The 20,632-nt window shown below is 53.4% G+C and overlaps 9 protein-coding genes across 9 annotated transcripts; 6 read left to right on the forward strand and 3 right to left on the reverse strand.

The window, feature by feature from the left end:
- Positions 1–769: 769 nt before the first annotated feature.
- On the forward strand, positions 770–2,965 carry Z520_12295 (uncharacterized protein; the record flags this gene model as incomplete). The annotated part of the gene is made up of 1 exon (XM_016782781.1): positions 770–2,965. One exon carries the CDS (start codon positions 770–772, stop codon positions 2,963–2,965), a length of 2,196 nt encoding a protein of 731 aa, XP_016626091.1.
- Positions 2,966–3,773: 808 nt separating this feature from the next.
- Positions 3,774–4,820, forward strand: Z520_12296 (uncharacterized protein; the record flags this gene model as incomplete). Its single annotated transcript, XM_016782782.1, has 1 exon — positions 3,774–4,820. The coding sequence occupies one exon, from the start codon at positions 3,774–3,776 to the stop codon at positions 4,818–4,820; it is 1,047 nt and encodes a 348-aa protein (XP_016626092.1).
- Positions 4,821–5,375: 555 nt separating this feature from the next.
- Z520_12297 (uncharacterized protein) lies at positions 5,376–6,688 on the forward strand (the record flags this gene model as incomplete). Its single annotated transcript, XM_016782783.1, has 3 exons — positions 5,376–5,429; positions 5,510–6,398; positions 6,489–6,688. The coding sequence occupies 3 exons, from the start codon at positions 5,376–5,378 to the stop codon at positions 6,686–6,688; spliced, it is 1,143 nt and encodes a 380-aa protein (XP_016626093.1).
- A 1,885-nt stretch (positions 6,689–8,573) lies between these two features.
- Z520_12298 (uncharacterized protein) lies at positions 8,574–10,951 on the forward strand (the record flags this gene model as incomplete). The annotated part of the gene is made up of 12 exons (XM_016782784.1): positions 8,574–8,623; positions 8,702–8,995; positions 9,047–9,092; positions 9,149–9,353; positions 9,413–9,619; positions 9,677–9,801; positions 9,855–9,910; positions 9,963–10,176; positions 10,229–10,268; positions 10,330–10,560; positions 10,618–10,840; positions 10,894–10,951. 12 exons carry the CDS (start codon positions 8,574–8,576, stop codon positions 10,949–10,951), a joined length of 1,749 nt encoding a protein of 582 aa, XP_016626094.1.
- Positions 10,952–11,522: 571 nt separating this feature from the next.
- Positions 11,523–13,277, forward strand: Z520_12299 (uncharacterized protein; the record flags this gene model as incomplete). Its single annotated transcript, XM_016782785.1, has 5 exons — positions 11,523–12,038; positions 12,094–12,174; positions 12,234–12,349; positions 12,401–12,534; positions 12,589–13,277. 5 exons carry the CDS (start codon positions 11,523–11,525, stop codon positions 13,275–13,277), a joined length of 1,536 nt encoding a protein of 511 aa, XP_016626095.1.
- Positions 13,278–13,935: 658 nt separating this feature from the next.
- Positions 13,936–14,839, forward strand: Z520_12300 (uncharacterized protein; the record flags this gene model as incomplete). Its single annotated transcript, XM_016782786.1, has 2 exons — positions 13,936–13,982; positions 14,056–14,839. The coding sequence occupies 2 exons, from the start codon at positions 13,936–13,938 to the stop codon at positions 14,837–14,839; spliced, it is 831 nt and encodes a 276-aa protein (XP_016626096.1).
- An 827-nt stretch (positions 14,840–15,666) lies between these two features.
- On the reverse strand, positions 15,667–16,670 carry Z520_12301 (40S ribosomal protein S1; the record flags this gene model as incomplete). The annotated part of the gene is made up of 3 exons (XM_016782787.1): positions 15,667–16,315; positions 16,441–16,551; positions 16,657–16,670. The coding sequence occupies 3 exons, from the start codon at positions 16,668–16,670 to the stop codon at positions 15,667–15,669; spliced, it is 774 nt and encodes a 257-aa protein (XP_016626097.1).
- A 551-nt stretch (positions 16,671–17,221) lies between these two features.
- Z520_12302 (uncharacterized protein) lies at positions 17,222–18,979 on the reverse strand (the record flags this gene model as incomplete). The annotated part of the gene is made up of 6 exons (XM_016782788.1): positions 17,222–17,880; positions 17,943–18,381; positions 18,445–18,606; positions 18,675–18,745; positions 18,794–18,894; positions 18,948–18,979. The coding sequence occupies 6 exons, from the start codon at positions 18,977–18,979 to the stop codon at positions 17,222–17,224; spliced, it is 1,464 nt and encodes a 487-aa protein (XP_016626098.1).
- Positions 18,980–19,631: 652 nt separating this feature from the next.
- Positions 19,632–20,438, reverse strand: Z520_12303 (uncharacterized protein; the record flags this gene model as incomplete). The annotated part of the gene is made up of 4 exons (XM_016782789.1): positions 19,632–19,874; positions 19,939–20,067; positions 20,137–20,276; positions 20,384–20,438. 4 exons carry the CDS (start codon positions 20,436–20,438, stop codon positions 19,632–19,634), a joined length of 567 nt encoding a protein of 188 aa, XP_016626099.1.
- Between the last annotated feature and the right edge of the window lie 194 nt (positions 20,439–20,632).

A 20,632-nucleotide genomic window follows, 5' to 3' on the forward strand; every position in this document is an offset into this window, starting at 1 on the left:
CACTGCCACCCACTGCCACCCACTGCCACCCACTGCCACCCTCTGCGACCCAACTCATCGAGATTCGAGACCTTGCAAGCCCACGCCCTCGACGCCTCAGCAGCCCACCAGGCCCGCGTCATTCCAGGCATTCCGTTCCAAGGTTGACTGAATTGACTGAAACTCCTCTCGCCCACATCTCCGCTGCTCTCGAAGTTTGTTCTTACCCGGCCCTGCTCTGCCCTCTTTTCTACCTGCATTTCCCCTCTTAAGAACCCGGCTGACTCCTCCCACCTGGGCATGTACAGCTTACTCTTGCATCGACTCTGACGCGATAGCATAGTAAACAACGCACCTTTATGAACCTCAGCCGCCGTCAACATTGCAGAATGTCTCGATTCATTCGATAGCCGCGATTCAACTCTCCATCTCTATCCCTTTCGACGGTTCAGCATTCATACCATCCGCCCCCCTCCGTCCTCCAGCGAGCACTGCAGCTGCGGCCTCGATCCTCCGCGCCCCTCCCGCACAGACACGCTCATACCTCCATCCACCTCCCTAGCCTCGAGGATTGAATCTCTTGACGCCCTTGCGCCCAGCTCGAGACTGCTCTCAAAAAGTGCCAGTTGCCCGTCTCTTCCGGGTTGGCAGCTCTGGACCAATCTCAGCCGCACCCTTTTGGTCAACCTCAAAAATCGGTTAATGGAACCTGTGCACTTCACTTTCACGCGACTTTCTCCATACACTCGGTCTGTCCTGTATCTTTGAATACTCTGCATCACTTTTCGCCATGGCGTCGACGCGTCAGCACCCGTTTGTGCAGATTTATCAAGATCCAATGCCGATTCCCTCAAACAATATCTCACATATCAACCGACCTCGACCGCGTCTGCAACCTTCAGCCATGCCTCTGCAGCCACTCAGAAACCCCCCGGCTCCTCACCAACGCCCAGAGGTCATCCTCAATGCTCCAATGGCACCCGGCCAACAGATGTCGCCTCTCAAGAGCACACCGTTATCCCCTGCACCACCCTACTTTGGAGATCTGAACTATGTTCCCATCCCTCCGCCTGTGACGGTTAACCATATCTACACTGACTCGCCGGCGAAGAGACACGCGCTTCCGAGCAGCCAGCAATATCGTCCCGTTCAAATGGCGCAGCCAATGTTCACTACCTTCGATATAAAACTCGACACATATGACCAAGAAAATTTCGGTGTCACAACTACGCAAGATAACTTTGTTGACTTCCCAGAACCCTCATACGTACGAAAGCAGCCTCTTAAGCGATCATACTCAGAAGCGCAGATGACGAACGATCGTCCTTTCAAGAAGCCTCGACCGGACGATGAATCCGTCTTCCAACTACCTGACCCGGAAGATATGCCTCCGGTAGAGGATGACGGGAACAAGCCTGCTTACAGCTATGCTCAGATGATCGGAATGGCTATCCTTAGAGCACCAAATCGGCGGCTGACTCTGGCACAAATCTATGACTGGATCTCAACTACCTTCGCCTATTACCGCGAAGACACCAAGCAAAGCTGGCACAACAGTATCAGGCATAACCTATCCTTGCACAAAGCTTTTACTAAACAAGAGAGGCCCAAGGGAGATGCTGGGAAGGGAAGCTATTGGGTCATTGAGCCGGGAATGGAGTCGCAGTTCGTCAAAGACAAAAGTCGGAGAGGAACCAACATTACCCACATGACCATCAATGCCAATGTGATGCGTTCTGAGCCTCAGAAGATTGCTCAACAGCTCTCGGATGCGTTGGCGCCGAATCCCTTCCTTGGTCAATCTAGCGAACCCCCTCGACCTCAGACCGCTCCTGCTCTTCCAGAACTCTCATCAGATGCTACTCTACCTGCCTCAGACCCCGCTTTGAACGAGCACGAGACCGCGGAGTTTGATGACAGTGGCGTGGCCACAGCTGCAAAGTCGTCTCCTCCGGATGCCATCAATTCATCACCGCCCGTAGTTGTACCGCATCATCAGCGAGCTATTTCTTCCCCCTCTGCACGGCAGTCACGCCCATCTGTATCTCATCGACAGAACCCAAGTCTTACCAAGAACGACGACAGCGGATACTTTTCATCCATTGAGTCGTCTGCGCTGCGGCCAAACAAGAATGCCGTGATGCTCACCTCGGAGCTGGACATCGAGCCTATGAGGAAGAAGAGAGGTCGTGCCGAAGAGGAGATTGTGCGAATCAGAAGCTCTTCGCATGATCTAACTCCAAGCCATGCGAGATTCCGGCCATCAACGACGGAAGGGGCGCAATTGTCGTCTCCCGTCCGCGTCAGCCCAACGATCGCTCAGAATCCGATGACTCCAGCTGTTGTCTTCAAGAAACCCGCTCGCCCTCCCCCTTCAGTCTCTCCAAACACACAGCTTCTCCTACATCGCAAAGCGATGCGCGAGTTTGCAAACTCACCCATTAAAAGCTCTGGGCTCTTTTTGTTGGAAGAGGCAACGTACAGTCCCCTCAGATGGACGAGCATCCCAGCGTCTTCTACCTTCCCTGAGGAACAATCTTTCGAGATATTTTCTGATTCTGTCCTTGGTCTCACTCCGGGCACGCCGATATGTGCGTCGTCACCCTTGAAAGGATCTGTCTCTCGCCCAACGTATGGTCGCTCAGCCACCTCTACCAATATTCTTACCGACGTGCTTGGCAGTGCTCAGAAGCTCAACACAAAGACGCCAACCCGTGGTTCTCTTCTACCTCCACGCGTGCGGGCCACACAAACCGGCTCGCCATTGAAAGCCTCAACTACACATGGCTCCCTCTTCGATGCACAAGATGATCTGTTTGATTTCAAGTCGTTCGAGAACGACAACTCCGATGACAACGATGAAGGTGTCGATATTCTTCAAGGATTTGAGAAAATTGGTGGCACATCGGCGCAAGCCAATGCCACCACATCAACTGACCATGCACGTCGACCGTCCTTGGGTCGCAGCTTTACTTCACGCTTCTGATGTGTTAATGAACTTGGTTGATACTCACTCAACCACATATGGTCGGGTGGAGGAACTCTTCATGTCCACTGTCTTCTTATCTTGGTGATACCACTGTGTCGTTGGATCCAAGAAGGGTGAGAGCTCTTTCAGGCTCCCCTGTGGTTTGCATACGGGCTATGAGTGCCTGGTTTGATTGTGACTGAGCCCCATCCGGTTGGGTCTCGCATTGGAACACCTACAGAGACAACTTTGCTATGATGTCAAGAGTTTATGACTTGTTATTATGCCCTTCCTTTTATGACGATATGGGATTGTATGACAGAGTAATGGGGACTGTTATCTTGGAGGAGCCGAACGGTGCTCGAGAACAGGCCCTAGATAGTTTAGCAGCAATGCAATGAGAATGCTCGTCTCGACTTCTGGCGACCACATGCCACTCCATCCATCTAGTTTGTGGCGTGACCATTCGGGGTTTTGTGCACGACGAGCCTCGCGCGAGCTCCACGCGCTGCAAGCTGAGTCATCAGACAGGCCTCATTGAGGCAGATCATTCACGCGTCGCAGCCAATGATGGCCAGCACAAAGTAATCATCTCTTCTGGAGCTTGTACCGAGTACCTGCATATTATATTGGTCAGCGTCAATGTAGGATTGCTGTTGTTCTGTTCTGGCTCGATTGTGGCATGAATACGAACAAGGTCGCACGGGGTGTTAGCAGCGGGTTCCTTAGATACTGGGTTTCGAGGTACCCGACTTCAGAGGCAACGAGGACAGCCGCACGAGCAACATTGACAACCCTGGGCTGCGGCAAAGAGCTGGGCCAATCCATGTCCTATCACACCACCCGCAAGCCCTTTTCACAATCTCTGCTCGACCAAGCACAAGCCGCCGGACTGTCCACAACAACACCCAGAACCAAGATGAGCCGCCGTACGCCCATAGAATCCCAACGAGTCGATGCACCACTCACCCAGTCGGCAACGTTCCTCGTCCTCTCTGTGACTGATAAGCCCGATGCCGTTCAGACGGTGCGGTCGACGCTGGCCAGCGTTGACGATCTGTCCAAGAACGTTGCTATTCGCGATCTGGACGCCGCCTTTGCGTGCACCGTTGGCATAGGTAGCAATATCTGGGACCGTCTCCTCCAGGGGGTTCCCAGACCGGCTGAGCTGCATCCGTTCCCAACCATTTCTGGCAAAGTCCACACGGCTGTTTCCACGCCCGGGGACCTGTTGTTTCACATCCGGGCACAGCGGCGTGATCTGTGCTTCGAGTTCGAGCGCCAGTTGATGGATAAATTGGGCGATAGTGTCAAGGTCGAGGATGACACCGTTGGCTTCCGCTACTTTGACGTCCGCGATCTCCTGGGCTTCGTGGACGGCACGGCAAACCCTGTAGGCGCCTCTGTCGATGAGTCAGTTCTGGTGACGGAGGTGGACGACGCCGGCTCTGCGGGCGGCAGCTACGTTGTCGTTCAGAAGTACGTGCACGACTTGAAGAGGTGGCGAGGCCTGTCTACAGAGCAGCAGGAAGCGATCATTGGGCGCACGAAGCTCGACAACATCGAGCTGGACGACGTAGCTGAGGACAAACAAAAGGCGCACAAGCAACTAGCCAACATCACGGGCGATGACGGGTCTGAGATGCAGATCTTGAGGGACAACATGCCCTTTGGCGAACCGGGGAAAGGGGAATTTGGCACCTATTTTATCGGGTATTCGAGGAAGCTGTGGGTGATTGAGCAGATGCTGGACCGCATGTTTGTCGGTTCGCCACCTGGCTTGCATGATCGCATTCTGGACTACTCGACGCCGTTGACGGGGACGACCTTTTTCGTGCCCAGTGCAACTCTATTGGGGAGTCTTGGAGATTAATCAGGTGGTTGAGATTGACGTGCTCGATCGTAGGCAGATCTCATACACTGGAAAGAGAGCCATGACTGAATAGAAAGCGTTTCTCGCCATCAATTTTCATTTTACGAACAGATAGATGTGTCGAGCGGATGCTGCACAGAATGTACTGTCGCTCAGCTGCGTCTCCGGTAGCCTGGCTTCATGCCTCCTGAACAAACCCAGATCCCATTTTCAATGACCATGTCTGAGGTCAATCTATCCAAATTCATCGTCGACACCCGCAGCCGGTTGTTAAATGTATGCAAGTTCCATCAATGCAAGGTAGGTATGGAAACCGCCCGTTAAAGCGGCGCCTCGTCCGGGCTTTTCTCGTCGGCTCCGGCAAACCATTGAAACTTTTCTGAGCCCGAATCGCGCGTCTTGCGACGTTTCTCCAAACCCAATGCTGGAGTTGCCAAAGTACGAAACAACATCACAGCAGGTTGCGTGAGAGGGCATCTTGCTGGGAGGCACTGAGTCTGGTGTGTGGGGATCTTACTGCCCACCAGGATCTCTCGAAAGACATCGATTGGAAGGATGTCGGCGCCACGATGTCTTCGCATAGCTATTGAAGCATGCCGCCCTCAGAAGGTATGGAGAGTCTTCAGATGGCAGCAATCTATACTGGTCAAACATGTCCCGATTCACTGACTGGTGTGCTCCATCTCTAGAACACAACTGTTCCCCTTCGGCCTCGTCTTTCAGCTCCATCCCATCCACAACGGTCGATACGGGCCTTCTGCTCAAGTACACCCCAGCATGAAAAGGACAGTAAAGACAAATCTCTAGAGACGGGACCGATTGATATCACAGCGGGCTTCCCAACACCAGAAATCGGATCGTATACAATCCAGGAGGCCTACGAGGAAGAGAGAGTACCGGTCAAACAGGGCAAGAGAGCAGATGACGTTGCGGCACCAACGGCCAAGGCTAAGCATACACCGACTTCGATACAGCGGTCAAAGAAAAAGCCGGACCTGGTGTCAGAAACTCAAGCCCAGGAACTACAGCAGACGTCGGCATCGACTCCGTCAAGAGCACAGGAAAAGGCGCAACCACGGCCCTCGACAAAGTCAACCCCCAAAGCCACCAGAAGCTCGCCATCCACGCCCCAGCTCTCTTCGTCTGAGACGGCCGCTCCCGCGCCGGGAGATGAGAGTACAAAACCAAACGTCCCGCCCAATGTCCTCGCCGCCTACCGCACCCCGCTCTACCACCCTACAACCCACGGCATCCCGGTGTGCCAACTCCAACTCCGCTCGTTCAGCACACGCAACCTCGAGTTCTTCGCCGACTTTTGCGTCCGCGTCGCCTACTATCTATCCCTGCCCTGTAGGGGTCCCACGCCGCTCCCGAAAAAGATCGAAAGATGGACGGTTCTCAAAAGCAACTTTGTCAATAAAAAAGCGCAGGAGAACTTTGAGAGGATCACCATGAAGAGATTGATCACGGTGTATGATGGACATCCAGAAGTGGTGGAGACGTGGTTGGCGTTTGTGAGAAAATGGCAGTTTTATGGAGTCGGCATGAAAGCGAACCTGTGGGGTTGGGAAGGCGTCGGTAAGTCTTCAAGTTACACTTTCATGACTGTCCCCTTCTTTTCTCCTTTAGCTGCTGCGGTGGCTTTTGCTGATATATGTTTTTCAACAGACGTTGCCTCCAAAATGGACCACGACTTCACATCTCTCGAGAAAGAACTCGATAGTAAGTTGCGCCTGTTCGGTTTCAACAAGACGGCGGGCAAGAAGAACGATTTGCTCGGGTTACTGGAGAGGCAGGGACACAGGCGGGAGGGCGTTGGCATGAGTGAGGTTCGAGAGAAGAGCAGGACGACTGAAGATCCTTGGTAAGAAAGGGTGATGGACGGATGGGATCGTCCGAACCATCAAAAGGATGTGAAGGAGATTCGAACGCCACGAGTGGGCTCCAAAATTGTGCCAATACTCACACCAAGCCGCGGTGTGAGTGAGATTTTGCGGCGTGTACATGTATATTCTCGAGGCAGGAGGCACAATCCAAGAATGCCGACCTGTGGATTGACCATCACTTGTCCTCGCCCTAGTACTCTTGCCCCCTGAAGACTGACTGCATTGCTGACTGCTCACATTCAGGGTGAGTGTTAGAGAATGCCGTTGTGTATGGATAGGTGTACAAATAACGGCTCGTTTAGCGATAAACCCGATGAAACCATGCAAGCCGTCCAATAATACAAGCAGCAAGGTACCGTTCCTCTTCCAGACGCCTTGGGCTTAGATCTGGCCTCTCTCACGGTTCCGCGCCCACGACATTCGGGGCTTCGTGAGAACTGCAAGAGGAGAGAGCACGGGTCGATCTCGAGCTGGACTCGATGCTTCCCACATACAGATCCATAATCCTGGGGGTTTCCCCGAGCTTATGGACACATTTGATAGCCGGCTCTTCAGACCACACCGCCGGAGGGACACTGTGCTGACACAGCATCGTCCTCTCTTGTGACCAGGCCCATCATCTCGACAGCCGTAGGCGGCCCATCAGTAAATAATGACAGGGTTACATGCCTTCTTTTCTGGGGCCTGGACAGACATGATGATACAATATACGGACAAGGCTCCCTGGGCAGACATGCCGGTTTCGTGCATTAACACACCTATTATGTCCGCGGACATAGACTGTAGCCCGATACGCCTCTATCCACATCTCTCCATACTGGGAATAGTGTTTGTTACTTGTACAGGGTGAAGCCATTGCTGACTTTGGATGAGGGAGGTGAACTTCAGGATGCGATGTGGCGCGTCCATGGGGCTGCGTTAATGTAAGTGACTAAGGCAATCCCGTATCCGTCTATAGATAATATATGGTCGAATCACGTCGCCAGGCTCTGCAAGGGATAACGGTATTCGGTACGTGGAACGGAGTCGGGCGTTGAATACCTACCTGATCAATCCACAGTGGGTGTGGGCTATCGGTCATAATAGCTGATGCAACATGACTCCTTGCAGCAGTGAGCCGGAGAGACGCCGGTAAGGTCTTTGTTCTTTGTCTCCCCTTTTTTCCTGTTCCAATGTAGCAAGCAGTGCGTGGCAAGGGATACGTGGTTGTGATATGACGCTCGTTTGATGACACTATCGATAACACTATCACAACACCAAAGTTGGATATCCATTCGAGAGAACAACATATTAATTATAGCAAAACGCACGAGGCTGAGCAAGCTAGTCAGCCCTAAATGATTCCAGCGCATCTCACCTGTGGACAGCCGCGCTCGACCAATGCTGCCAGTTCTGATTGATCGATACCTATTGCTGGCCTGTTGTGGCATACAGACGACAGACCCTATGGCACCTTTGAAGCCGAGCGTCAAGGGGGAATTTGTTCCGCGACGCCCAACTATCTGCATCTCCACATCAGCCTAGTGAGCCTAACTATGTACAACCTTTCGTTCTTTTGCGGGGAAACCCTTCTTGACCGGCCTAATGGATCCCTGCCGCTGTTGCTAACCTCAGGGATAGGGTAATATATGGAGCGGTTGACTGGGGTTGCGTCGAGCTAAGAGTCACGTCCACCCGATCCAGTGTCTTCACCCCTAGAGATCGTGGAATTATTCCACGGCTGTCAGATTGCGTTCTGAGAATCGTCTATATTAGAATGCATAAGCCTGCCGTCCAAACCAAGAGCACAATGCGCTGTCTGTCACATCGAGTTCTACTGATCTCTTGTTTTCAAGGCTGAATCTAACTCCTGTGTCTATTGTCCATCATGTCTCCAGGTCGGATAGTCGACGACAATGAGTACGACTTCATAGTGTGGTGAGTGTAACCGAGTACCCAGCCCATAGTGAGTGAGTGAGTGAGTCGTTGTCATGACTAACTCTCTCGGACCCATAGCGGCGGCGGCACAACAGGCTGTGTCGTCGCAGGCAGACTGGCCGAAGATGCCAATGCGCGGATCCTCGTGGTCGAGGCCGGGCCTCACAACAAAGACCTCGAAAACGTCCACATGGCGGGCGGCTGGTCCAAGAATTTCGACGGACCGCTCGACTGGAACCTGGTCACTCCACCCATGAAGGGAATCAACGGCAGAGAAGTCAAACTCAGCCGAGGAAAATTCCTGGGAGGCAGCAGCGGCGTCAACGGTACGCTGTGTGTCCGAGGCAGCAAGCAAGACTATGACGACTGGAAGTAAGAACTCCTCAATGCTGCGGTCCCGAGCCTCAACTCAAATCATTCAAGTCTCCCAGGGTGGTCCGGAGAAGAATTCTTCAAGTACATGCGCAAGGTTCGGGAAGCCCCATCCAGCATAGAATGACACACAGGCTGATGACGAGAATCAAGGCCGAGACGTTCCATACCAAGCCGTGGTTTCAGGTGGACGAGAAAGCCCACGGCTACAATGGCCCGCTCCATGTAGAGCCGCACGACAATGCTCCCATTTCGAACCTGTTGCTGGAGAGCATGCAAGATATGGGCTTCCCGCTAGTACACGACATGTTCAGCAACGGCGAGACCCCTCATGGCTGCGGTCATGCACCACGGACTGGTGAGGACCACTAACCAAGTATCCTGTGGTGCGTTTGATGCTGACGCTGGGCTTGCAAGTCTACAAGGGCATCAGATCTACCGGAGCGGACTTTATCACCATGGATCAACACAAGGCCAACATTGACCTCGTGCTTGACACTGTCGTGGACAAGGTCAACTTTGAGGAGAAGGATGGTCAATTGCAGGCCGCAAGTGTGGTGCTTGTCGGCAAGGATGGCACAAGCAGAGAAGTCAGGGCTAGAAAGGAAATCATTATCTCTGGAGGTGATTAGCTCAACTTGTCCAACGTCTTGATGAAAACAGCTAATGAGACCCCCAAAGGCGCATATTGTTCCCCAGCAATTCTTCTCCGATCAGGCATTGGTCCCAAGGCTGAGTTGGAAGCATTAGGCATCAAGTGTCTCGTCGACTCTCCAGGCGTGGGAAAGAACTTGCTGGATCATCTTGTAGGTGGCTCTTGTGTTTGGATTTCTAGCTTCTAATGGCTGACTGGCCACAGATCGTGTTTGCCTTTTACGAGGTGACCAAGGACGGACTGACCAACGACCATCTGGTGTACGGCATCTTCTCCTCCCTTGACTGCAAACTTCCCTGACTCATTCGATAGGTATCATGGAGACGCTGCAATGGCTGCATATATGCTATACAAGGAGAAGAAGGAAGGGGTCCTCTCCACCTTCCCCTTTGGTGCCATGGCATTTGCGAGGCTAGATGATCGCCTGAAAGATGAGCCATTGTGGAAGGAAGCAAAGAGGCAGCCCGGCCGTGACCCCATGGGTCTGACTCCCAAGCAGCCGAACGTGGAGTTTTTCACCACCGAGGTGAGTATCCGACAATGATTCAAGCATATCTGCCTTGCTGACAAGGTCAAAGTTGTATGGCGGTCCCAAGCAATATGATCAATTTCCCATTGGTGAGTCCAAGAGAGAGAGAAAATGCTTGCTGTAGCCACGGGCTGACGAACATGCCTTTAGACAAGAAGCACGCCTTTGCCATGATCACCGAGCTGTTCTCGCCCCGTTCGAGGGGAACAGTGACGCTAAAGTCCACAGACCCTCTCGAAAACCCGGTGGTGGATTGCAACTATCTCGCCGATCCACTCGACATGCTCGTCGTATCCGAGGGCTGCAGGCTCGGCAACGAGATTGCCATGAACCTGAACAAGGTTGCCAAAGAGGAGATTGTGAAAGGAGCGTGGCCATCAGGTGCGTACACAGTCGGCCGCTCTCTACCGGGAAGACAACTCCCTGACCACATCCTAGATCTGACACATCATGCGTACACCAAACGAGAAGAATGGGTGCCTCATGTCCAAAAGGAGGCCACCACTTGCTATCACGCCGCAGGGACTTGCAAGATGGGCCGGGATGACGATAAGACGGCAGTGCTTGATGCGACTCTCCAGGTCCGCGGAGTCAAAGGCCTGAGCGTTGCTGACACCAGCGTGATGCCCACTCTTCACGGTGGCCACACTCAGATGCCTGCGTATGAAAGACCTGCCCCCCAAGGTGTTCCGGGTTGATACTGACACGTAGCAGGTATGGCATTGGCGAGAAGGCCGCTGATCTGATCAAAGCAAGATGGTCAAAAGCCTAGGCAATTGGAAGGATGTTCTCGAAGGCTGAAAGGTACTGAGGATGTTGATAGACAGTGGCTGAGCTACAGTGCTAGCCACAGTTCACCTTTTAGTTCTCGCTACCTCGGGCTTGGTTGGATTCGTGCCGGTGTTGGGCTAGGGGTCCTTTCAAATCATTCTCGTGCTTGTATCTTGCAACAAAATGTGATGTGACAAGCGACATAGAGAAATATCCAATAAATATACTGGCGTGCCGCGCTCTGCATGACCCGATTGACCACGATTCCACCACGGGTACTCGCGATGGCTATGCCACTCGTAGGACGGAGAGCGACAAGGCTGAATCCACACGGAGTACTAAGTAAGGAGGTATGAGTCTTGGCACGGCCCATAAGTTGTGGAGCCGGTCAATGACAAAAGCGGCGCCTTGAAACTTCCCATCTCGGTCACAACATTTTACTGAACCCATCCTTGCCCATCCATGGCCTGACTTCGTTTCGACAACATTTTCTCTTCAAGCACTACTTGTATAATCGTGTCTTCGATTGGCGTTCTCTCTGGAACGCGTACATTCCTTTGGCACCCTGTGAAATGCCCCGAGGCCTCGTGCATGTGTCACTGAGGCCGCATTATTCCCAGAAGATCCAATGGCGCAACATCAGCCATGAGGCAGAGCTTGCTCCCGTCAAAAGGGTGCGCTTGGGCGAGGAAAGGCAGCCTCGGATCATCAAGTCGGCGGCGCGCGATGCACCACCCAGAGCAACGCAACAGGATGGAAAAGATGAGATAGAGCAGCACTGGGCGCGGATGTCGCCGTCCTCCAGCATCAGACGAGCCTTCTCCGGGATTCAGCCTACGGGGGTCCCTCACCTCGGAAACTATCTGGGGGCTTTGCGGCAGTGGAAACGGCTCCATGATCAATCCACCGACCCAAAGTTCGCCATCAATTACCGTTATGAGCAGTACTTCTCGGTGGTTGACCTGCACGCTCTGACTTCCGACACTCCACCGACCGAGCGCCTGCGTCTACGCAAGGAGTCTTATGCAGCCTTGCTTGCTCTGGGCCTGCACAACAACAGGAACACTACGCTGTTCTTCCAGTCCGATGTAGGTCACCGTTGCGTGTCACCGCGGGTTCGACATTAGCTTACCGGATTAACAGGTTCCGCAACACGCCTCGTTGATGTGGATTTTGAGTACCATTGCTTCTACGGGGTATCTGTCCAGAATGACTCAGTGGAAGGTATGCAGCAGTTCTAGACGCATGGCCCGGCAGAAAGAGACTAAAACCGCAGCTTGTAGAGCAAGTTGAACTTGCCTGAAAATGCCAGCCTCGAAAGCGATGAGGCAACGGCGAAGCTCAAGCTCGGACTGTTTTCATACCCGGTTCTTCAAGCGGCCGACATATTACTCTATCAGTCAGTCAGACTCGTGGTCTACTTGTTGTATTGGAGGTTAACGTCAGATAGGCCGTCTATTGTGCCCGTTGGGGAAGATCAACTCCAACACATTGAGTTTACGCGCACATTGGCCAGGGGATTCAATGCCCTGGTCAGGGAATCCTCCGGGGGAAATGTGTTTCGAATACCTTGGCCGGTAATATGTAAGGATTTCGAGCGGACCTCATGATACGTTAGAGGTACTGACACAACGCCAGCCCCTGCCAAAAGGATCATGTCCCTGAAGCGTCCGGAGCAGAAGATGTCCAAGTCTGACCCTGATCCCAAATCTCGAATTCTGATCACCGACAGCCCCGAGGAGATCCACGCCAAGCTCCGGGGCGCCGTCACAGATTCAGAGCCTGGTATCTCCTTCAACCCAGAACGGCGGCCAGGGGTATCCAACCTGGTTGAGATACTACGACACGTGACCGAGTCTCGAGAATCCAGCGAGTACATTGCCAAGGACAACGAGAACGTCAGCATGCGAGCGTTCAAGGAGATGATCGCGGACGAGATCATTCTTGCGCTGAGGGGCGTGCGCGACAACTTCCTCGCCCTCATGGATTCCTCCGGGAATGGCAATGGCAGGCTGCGCGACGAAATCGAGTGGGGCGGCGCAAAGGCGCGACGGAAAGCCCGCATGACCCTCGACGAAGTCCAGCAGGCGCTGGGACTGTTCGGGGTCACGCTCTCGGAAGAGGAAGCGACCAGGATTCGGGAGAGGCGGAGACAAGCCGCGCGTAAGGACCTGGGCACCGACTTGAACATCGAGTCTAATCCGTTTGATTCTGAAGGAGGAGAGGGCGTGGGGTTTGACGAGGAGCTGCCCGACAGAGGTGATGACCCGGCCCTCGATCAGGGAGAGACTCCGCCTCTACAGCCTGTCAAACAAGGCAAGTCGTGATGCTCGTCCACATGGCAGTCTCGAGACCTGCAGGAGACGGCGCCGCAGGTCATTTGGACCGAGCTCCTCTGTAACTATAGACCTGAGAACTACCGATCTTATTGGAAACACCTTCCTGGGATGCATGGAGCACGGATATTGCGACAACTGCCCAAGGACGGCGACAAGGCTGGGGGTTTCCATGGGGAGAGGCTCTGGGGTGACTTTTGCGGACCGCGAGGCTGCGAGGCTGCGAGGCTGCGAGGCTCGGAATCCGACGTCATCCCGCAGCCAAATTTTGTTGCCTTGTCACTTTTCCAATGTATCAACACCAGCTTCACCTCGCACCAACTGCATTCTAGCTCGCGCACCACCTCTCCCAAGCATGAGGAGACATCCGCAAAGACAATAAGACATATTCCACCCCCATTCTCGAGCCGCAAGCTTTTGCCAAATGCGGCGAATACCGCTCCCCAGCACCAGCAGCGCTCTTCGAGGGCGGACGAGCACTACTGTGCCCTTGTCGTCGCGGCGGCGCCATTTCTCAAGCTCTTCGCGCTCGCGTCTCCGCACCCATGGCGAGCACCAGCACGAGCACGACGACGTCGTCGACCTGGCGTTCCACCGGCACAACCCGCCCGAGAAGACGAGTACCAGGGGACCCGGTCCGATCATCATCATGCACGGGCTGTTCGGGTCGCAGCGCAACAATCGGACTCTGAGTAAGTAAGGAACGCACCTCGCTCATGCTTCCCTTTAATTGTGTTAAACAGGGTGTTAACTAATATAAACTATGTAGGGCGCTAGCCAAAGATCTCTCTCGCCCGGTCTATACCATCGACCTCCGCAACCACGGCGACTCCCCCCACTCGCCCGTGCACACGTACACGGCCATGGCGCGGGACGTGGAACATTTCCTGACCACCCACAAGATCACCTCTCCCACGTTGGTCGGCCATTCCATGGGCGCCAAAGTCGCCATGACGCTCGCGCTGCGCCGACCTCAAAATTACTCGGCGCTGGTGCCCGTGGACAATGCGCCCGTGGACGCGGCCTTGAAGGGCGACTTTGGCAAATACCTCGAGGCGATGAGGGAGATTGACGAGACGAGACCTCGCCCCACGAGGCAGAGCGACGCGGACAAGATCCTCATGAAATACGAGCCGGACCTGGCCATCCGGCAGTTCCTGCTGACGAACCTGGTCAAGAAGAAGCCCGTCCACGGATCGCAGCACGAGCCGAAATCATCATCATCATCATCACACGGCAAAGAGAAGCACGACACCACCACGGAGCTCCGGTTCCGCATCCCGCTGCACACCCTCGCCAAATCCCTGCCGGACATGGCCGACTTCCCCTTCAAAGACCCCGACACGCACAAGTACAAGGGCCCGACCCTCGTCGCCCGGGGCACCAAGAGCCACTACGTGGCCGACGAGACCTTGCCCGTGATCGGCCGGTTCTTCCCCAAATTCGAGCTGCTGGACCTGGACTGCGGCCACTGGGTCATGAGTGAGAAGTTTGACGAGTTTCGCAGCGCCCTCGTCGAGTGGGTCGATCGCGTCGTCGACGGCGAGACGTAAACGTTACGTAGTCCAGCCCCCTACGTAGGACAGATGCTTTCCTTTTATTTTTCCAAGGAGAAAAAAGACAAAGACTGGACGAATGAAGAAGGGGAATGCAACAGGGGGGCACTTTATATTCCATTGACCACGAGCAAGTTAGCAAGTGAGACGTGACAAAGGGCACAACGCAATGCGGCCTTGTCAAAGGAAATAATAGATCGAGTTTCTCCATATCTGTAGATGTACCAACACCAGGCTAGGGGAGAGGGGCGAGGTGAGAGTACCGGTTCCAATACCGTACAGAGACCAACATAAATTGCCATGCGTTTGGTTTATGGAAGTATTTTTGATGAATTCTTTTTTTGGTCTTCTGTGTGTGGTCAAGGGCCCTTACAACTAGAATGCTATGTCCTTTATGCCCGATGCCCAGTTGATCTAGCATGAACCCTTTTTTCCCTTCCACAGCACCAGCCTGTCTGTTCTTCATGTGCGCCGAAGATGGGGGGGCAAGCGACCGAGAGCCACTCTGGAAGTGCAACTAGTACCTAACCTCCCTTCCACGCAGGCTCTCACACACTGTCTCTCATCTCATTTTGCTCGAACCCGTCCTGAGGCTATGGTGATCCCCAGCTAGGCTCTCGCAAAACCATGGGACAGAAGCGAGCGCCTCCCCCTCGGCAATTGGGGGCCCCCTCCTGGGCTCATCAAGTCTCTCACATATGCTTGCCGTGGTTTTGATTCGTTCTTTCGCCTCCAAGGTCATCTGCTCTTTTCTTGGGGTTTGTCTCCACTATTCTCTCCAACAGGGTTTTTCCCACGCAACGTACCCCTATGCAACCCCCAGCTTACACGCTTTCCAGAGGTGCAGGCTCCTTGAACTCCCTCTCGACCTTGCGGCCCTGATCGTCCTCGCCACTCTCGCCGTGCAGGCCCAACAAGGCACCGAGGTCGAACTTGGGAGCCTTCAACAGCTTGACTTTGCGGATGTGCACGTTCTGGAGCGGGTAGATGCCCTGGGTGGACTTTTCGATCTCGCGCCCGATGACCTCGGGGATGAGCTTGCCGGTGAGTTGAGCAAGGGTGACGCTGGTGGCCTCGCGCTGGATGATCTCGGTCATCTTCTTGCGAATGGCCCGGATCTGCGAGGTGGCGGCGTAGGTGGTCTTCTTGATCTGGTTGGGCCGGCGCTTGGTGAAGGCAATGGCGAACAGTCTCAAAAGGTAGTCGTCCGTGGTCTTGACAGTGACGTTGGCCTCGATCAACGTCTGCCACTTCCGCACCAAACTCCTCAACTTGTCCGAGGTGAAGTCCAATCCGTGGAAGTTGGTCAGGCAGTTCTTGCCCTGGATCTCGTCGACCCGGAGCTTGACCTTGCGGAAGGCGTGGTCTTCGTCATTCTGCAGGTCCGCGAGCGAGACTTCGAAGATGCGGCCTTTGAGGGCGTCGTTGGCGGATTTCAGACCGGTGGTGCGGTTCACGAGGGTCTTGCCGACACTATGAGCACAGAAATGTCAATGCATGTCTCCTCCAAGCTAACAAATATGTGGTTGTGATATCTTTTTTTTCCATCTTTCGCGCCGGTGGTGTTGTTTGGAGGGGGGCACATTGGGAGGACGTACTCTCGCTGGTTGAATGTGGACGGAGCCTTGATCGAGTACCAATCTTTCCGGGTGAAGGGATCCTGCGTTCTCTTCTTCAACCCCTTCTTTCCTTTACTCAATCGCTTGTTTCTGGGAAGGAGAAGAAATCGTCAGTTCTTGATCTCTTCAGAGTTACCGCTCCCCGCGTTGTGCGCCGAGTGCACAAATGGCTCGTGGGCAGCGGGCTGGACTTACTTTCCAACAGCCATGATTGCGACTGGTGGCTTGTCGCAGATTTAAGCTGTCTGGGTCCGATTGAAGGCAACAAAGAAACGTTGCTGATGGTGGGTGGAATTAGGTAGAGACGGTAAGTGAGCAGGGCGAGAAGTTTTGACATCGCAGTCGGACCGCAGTATGTGGGCGGAAATATTTTCTTGGCGCCAAATATTGCGGAGCATCTTGTCTTCCGGCGCAGATATCTCTACGGTTAAACAAATCAGGTATATTGGCACTTCTACACGCACAGCCACGCAGCCTACACCGGAGCCTCTTGTCCAGGAATACAACGGTTGATTTTCAAGTTGCACAGGATCCCTGACTCGGATTGACGCGACTGACTTTGACTGCATCAATACCATGACAAGGTATTTTACGCAATGACTCTATTGTCTCTGTATCAACGCTAACAGTCATCTTTGGTGGGAGACTGTCTATTTGCAATCCCATTCTTTTGCATGCTTTCCTTTGTCCGTCACAGCTCATGTGTTTGTCGCTCGTCAAATCAGGTCAGGTCATACGTAGCCTTTGTCGTTGCACTCTCTCACACCTTCATGTCCTTCATCTTATCCGCGACATTGTCCGCCGCCGGCATGTCTCGTTTGGGGCCACCCTCAGGCGCACCCCCAGTCTTTGGCTTTGCTGGCTGCTTCGTCTTCGCCGAGGTCGTATCTTTTGGCAATTCTTTTGTGTATGGGATGATTTCCGGCGTCCCAGGAGGCATGTACCGTCTCAACACCTCCGGCACTTCGAAGCCATCTTCCTTCTGGTAATTCTCCATCAGACAACACAAGGTCCGCTCTGTAGCGCACAATGTCCCGTTGAGAGCGTGAACATATGTCTTTCTCGCATCGATGGCACCCTTTTTCTGGCCGTACCTAATCTCCAGCTCTCGCGTCTGGTAGTCCGTGCAATTCGAGCAGGATACAAGTTCCTTGTATTCGTTCTGGTAGGGAAACCACGCTTCCAGGTCGTATTTCTTGGCCGCCGCATTATTGAGGGCACCCGAAACGATCGCCACAACACGGTACGGGAGTTTCAAGGATTGGTAGAACTCTTCGGCAATGGATTTCATGTCTTCGAGTGCTTGCCAGGATTCTTCGGGCTTGACAAAGAGGAATTGTTCGATCTGGAGGATGTCCATTAGCACAGCCATGCGGACCTCGCTTGGAGGATGGAAGGAAAAGTACTTGCCTTCTCGAACTGGTGGATACGGAACAACCCCCAAGCGTCTCTCCCATGTGCGCCAGCCTCCTTTCGAAAACAGGAAGAATAACCCGCAAACTTCTTTGGCAAATCCTTCTCGGTCATCCACTCTTCAGCAAACATTGCGGATATGGGCTGTTCGGAGGTTGCAATGAGGAACTTGTCCTCTGCGTCCTTGTCTTCAATAACTTTATAGAGCTCTTCGTCGAATTGTTCAAGTTGTGCAGTCTTCGCCATGTACTCTGCCTTCATGAAGTAGGGCGGTTGAAGTGGATCATAGCCCTTGGAGACGAGGAAGTGTAAGCCGTAGTTGATGAGGGCTTGGTTCAGCAGAACTCCCCATTTCCGTAGAAAGTACCCTCGATGGCCGACCAGTTTGACGCCTCGTTCGCCATCGTAGATTTCTGCACGGGTCATAACCTCGTGGTGGGAGAGACAGTCGCGCTTTTCCTCCGTGAAGCCTTCAGGTGCCCATTTCTTGACCACCTCATTGAAGTCCTAGGCCTTCGAATGAGTCTTCGTTCTCGCCCAGTCGTAGGATGTGGAATGCTTTCAACTGACCTCGTTGTCGTTGACCGGCACTGACTCGTGCACATAGTTGCCAATCATTTTGCACTTGCGGTCTCTCAGCTTCTCCTTCTCCGCGGCCTCATCCTCGATCTGCTTCTTCTCTTTCTCCAAGTTCACCTTTTCCTGCAGCAGATGGTCCGCATCTTGTTTTGCCTATACGACTCACTCCATCAGTCCCAGAATGTTCTCAAGATCTTCACGTAGGTAGGTAGTCGACCGACTTTCTTCAGCTGCCCGATCTCTTTTTGGACCGCATTGATCTTTGCGCCAAATTGGCTGGCCTTGTACCGCGCTGGAACCTCGAGTTAGGACGGATCTCCAAAGATGGAAGGGCGCGTACTCTGATATGCGTCGTTCCAGAGTGCAATGACCTCGTCAACGATCTCGGTGGGTGCGTATCGCTTTTGCAGGCTCTCGATCACTTTTTTGGGATCTCCCCCTCTATTGGACGGATGAGACAAGTTGCGGCGCTGCAGTTGCGGGAATGGTCTTACCTCGAGACAATGAGATCTTGCACTTCGATCATGATTACGAGAGGATCAGGAGCAAGGGAAGCACTGGAAATTGAGGTGTTGTGTAGGAAGTTGACGGCCCTCTCAGCAGCACGTGTGGTGCAGGCGGTCGACCCTCGAACAAAATAGGTTCGAAGTTGTGCCCCCTTCACCCCGCGAAACCTGCGGAGCCTCGTGAGTCACTCCGACATACATGGGCCACTTCATTGAGTGCGCAGCAGCCAAATTGAGAGTCGCCATCTATAATAAGGGACTTGCAGAATGGAGAACATCAAGTACAGGGTTATATTATCCTACCTAGCTGGCGAAATTCATAGCGAAATTCATCTCTTACCTCTAGTTTGCAAAGCCGACCCAGCAAGCATTCTCCCTCGCTCTTCGAGCCACTTAACTATTTCTGGTCTCTGATGGGAGGCGCGCACCTCCTCGCTCGACTCCAAGAGTGATTGACACAAATCCAAGATGAACGCCCACTGGTAAAGACAAACGCCTCAGTGTCTATCCTGATATTTCCCAATGCAAACGGAGGCCGACAGCATAACAACAAGAACACCAGACCCGACGTGTTGAGACAACCGAAACCAGAAGAACTTCTCGAAATCAAACAGCCCCAGATGGTTTTGAAGGCCACTTGAGGATCTGCCCAAGTTGTGCAATTGCTGCTCTTCACATCACCGCACACTTTCCTCCACCAGCAGGTTTGTCCGGTTCCTGCGACTTCTCGATCTCGGCAATCATCATCTCAAATGCCTTGGCGACATTGTGGTTGTTCCGTGCGCTGGTCTCAATCCAACCACAATTGAGCTCCTGGCCGAGCTTTTGCCCTTCTTCAGCGGTGACTTTGCGTTGCTTTTTTGCGTCGACATCGCTTTTGTTGCCGACAATCATAATGGGGACCGACTCGGCACCCTGAGAGCAGAGGTAAGCATGACTCCCTCAATAGAGCTGGGGGGAGGTTGGCAAGGTGGCTCACAAGATGATTCAAGAGCTTGTCCCGGATAATCCTCACCATGTCAAAGGATTGCCGCGAGGCCACCGAGTAGACAATAAGGTAGCCATGTATACCGATATACAGCTTGGAATTCATGAGACTGTATTCGTCCTGTGACCAACCGACCGTCAGCCCGCTAAGAGGCCCCGCCACCTTTTCCCGCAGCTTGGTGCATCATACCTGTCCCGCAGTATCGATGATTTCCGTGAGAAACGTCTGGCCTTTGTAGACAATCTCATGGCTGAAAGTATTCTCAATCGTAGGATAGTAGCTTTCCACAAAATGTCCTTCGCAGTACTGGACGGTCAAGGAGGATTTGCCTGCGGTGCCGCGGAACAGAGACACGTCAGTTTATCGTCCTATTTTCTTGCCTTTTGGCTGGACCATTTCCCGTTTATAACTGGCGACTCGTGAGGAGGGGACTGACCGACAGATCTACTGCCCAGAATAGCGATCTTTCGCTGCTTGACTGAAGGGGCCATGCTAGACACAGAATCTGAGGTGTTTCTCTTTTTTTTCTCCAAAAGGGAACGAGAGGATGGCGTCAGGGCCCCAGCACACAGCTCGGATCCTAGTTCACAGAAAAATCGTCGGCTGCGCTTCTAGCGCCAAAAGTCGTATCGGGAGGGAAAAATGGTAAGTCAGAAACGATCGTCAGAGGGAAAGCGACCGACAG

Source organism: Fonsecaea multimorphosa (genome assembly GCF_000836435.1).
Source record: "Fonsecaea multimorphosa CBS 102226 unplaced genomic scaffold supercont1.53, whole genome shotgun sequence".
NCBI classification, from domain to species: domain Eukaryota; kingdom Fungi; phylum Ascomycota; class Eurotiomycetes; order Chaetothyriales; family Herpotrichiellaceae; genus Fonsecaea; species Fonsecaea multimorphosa.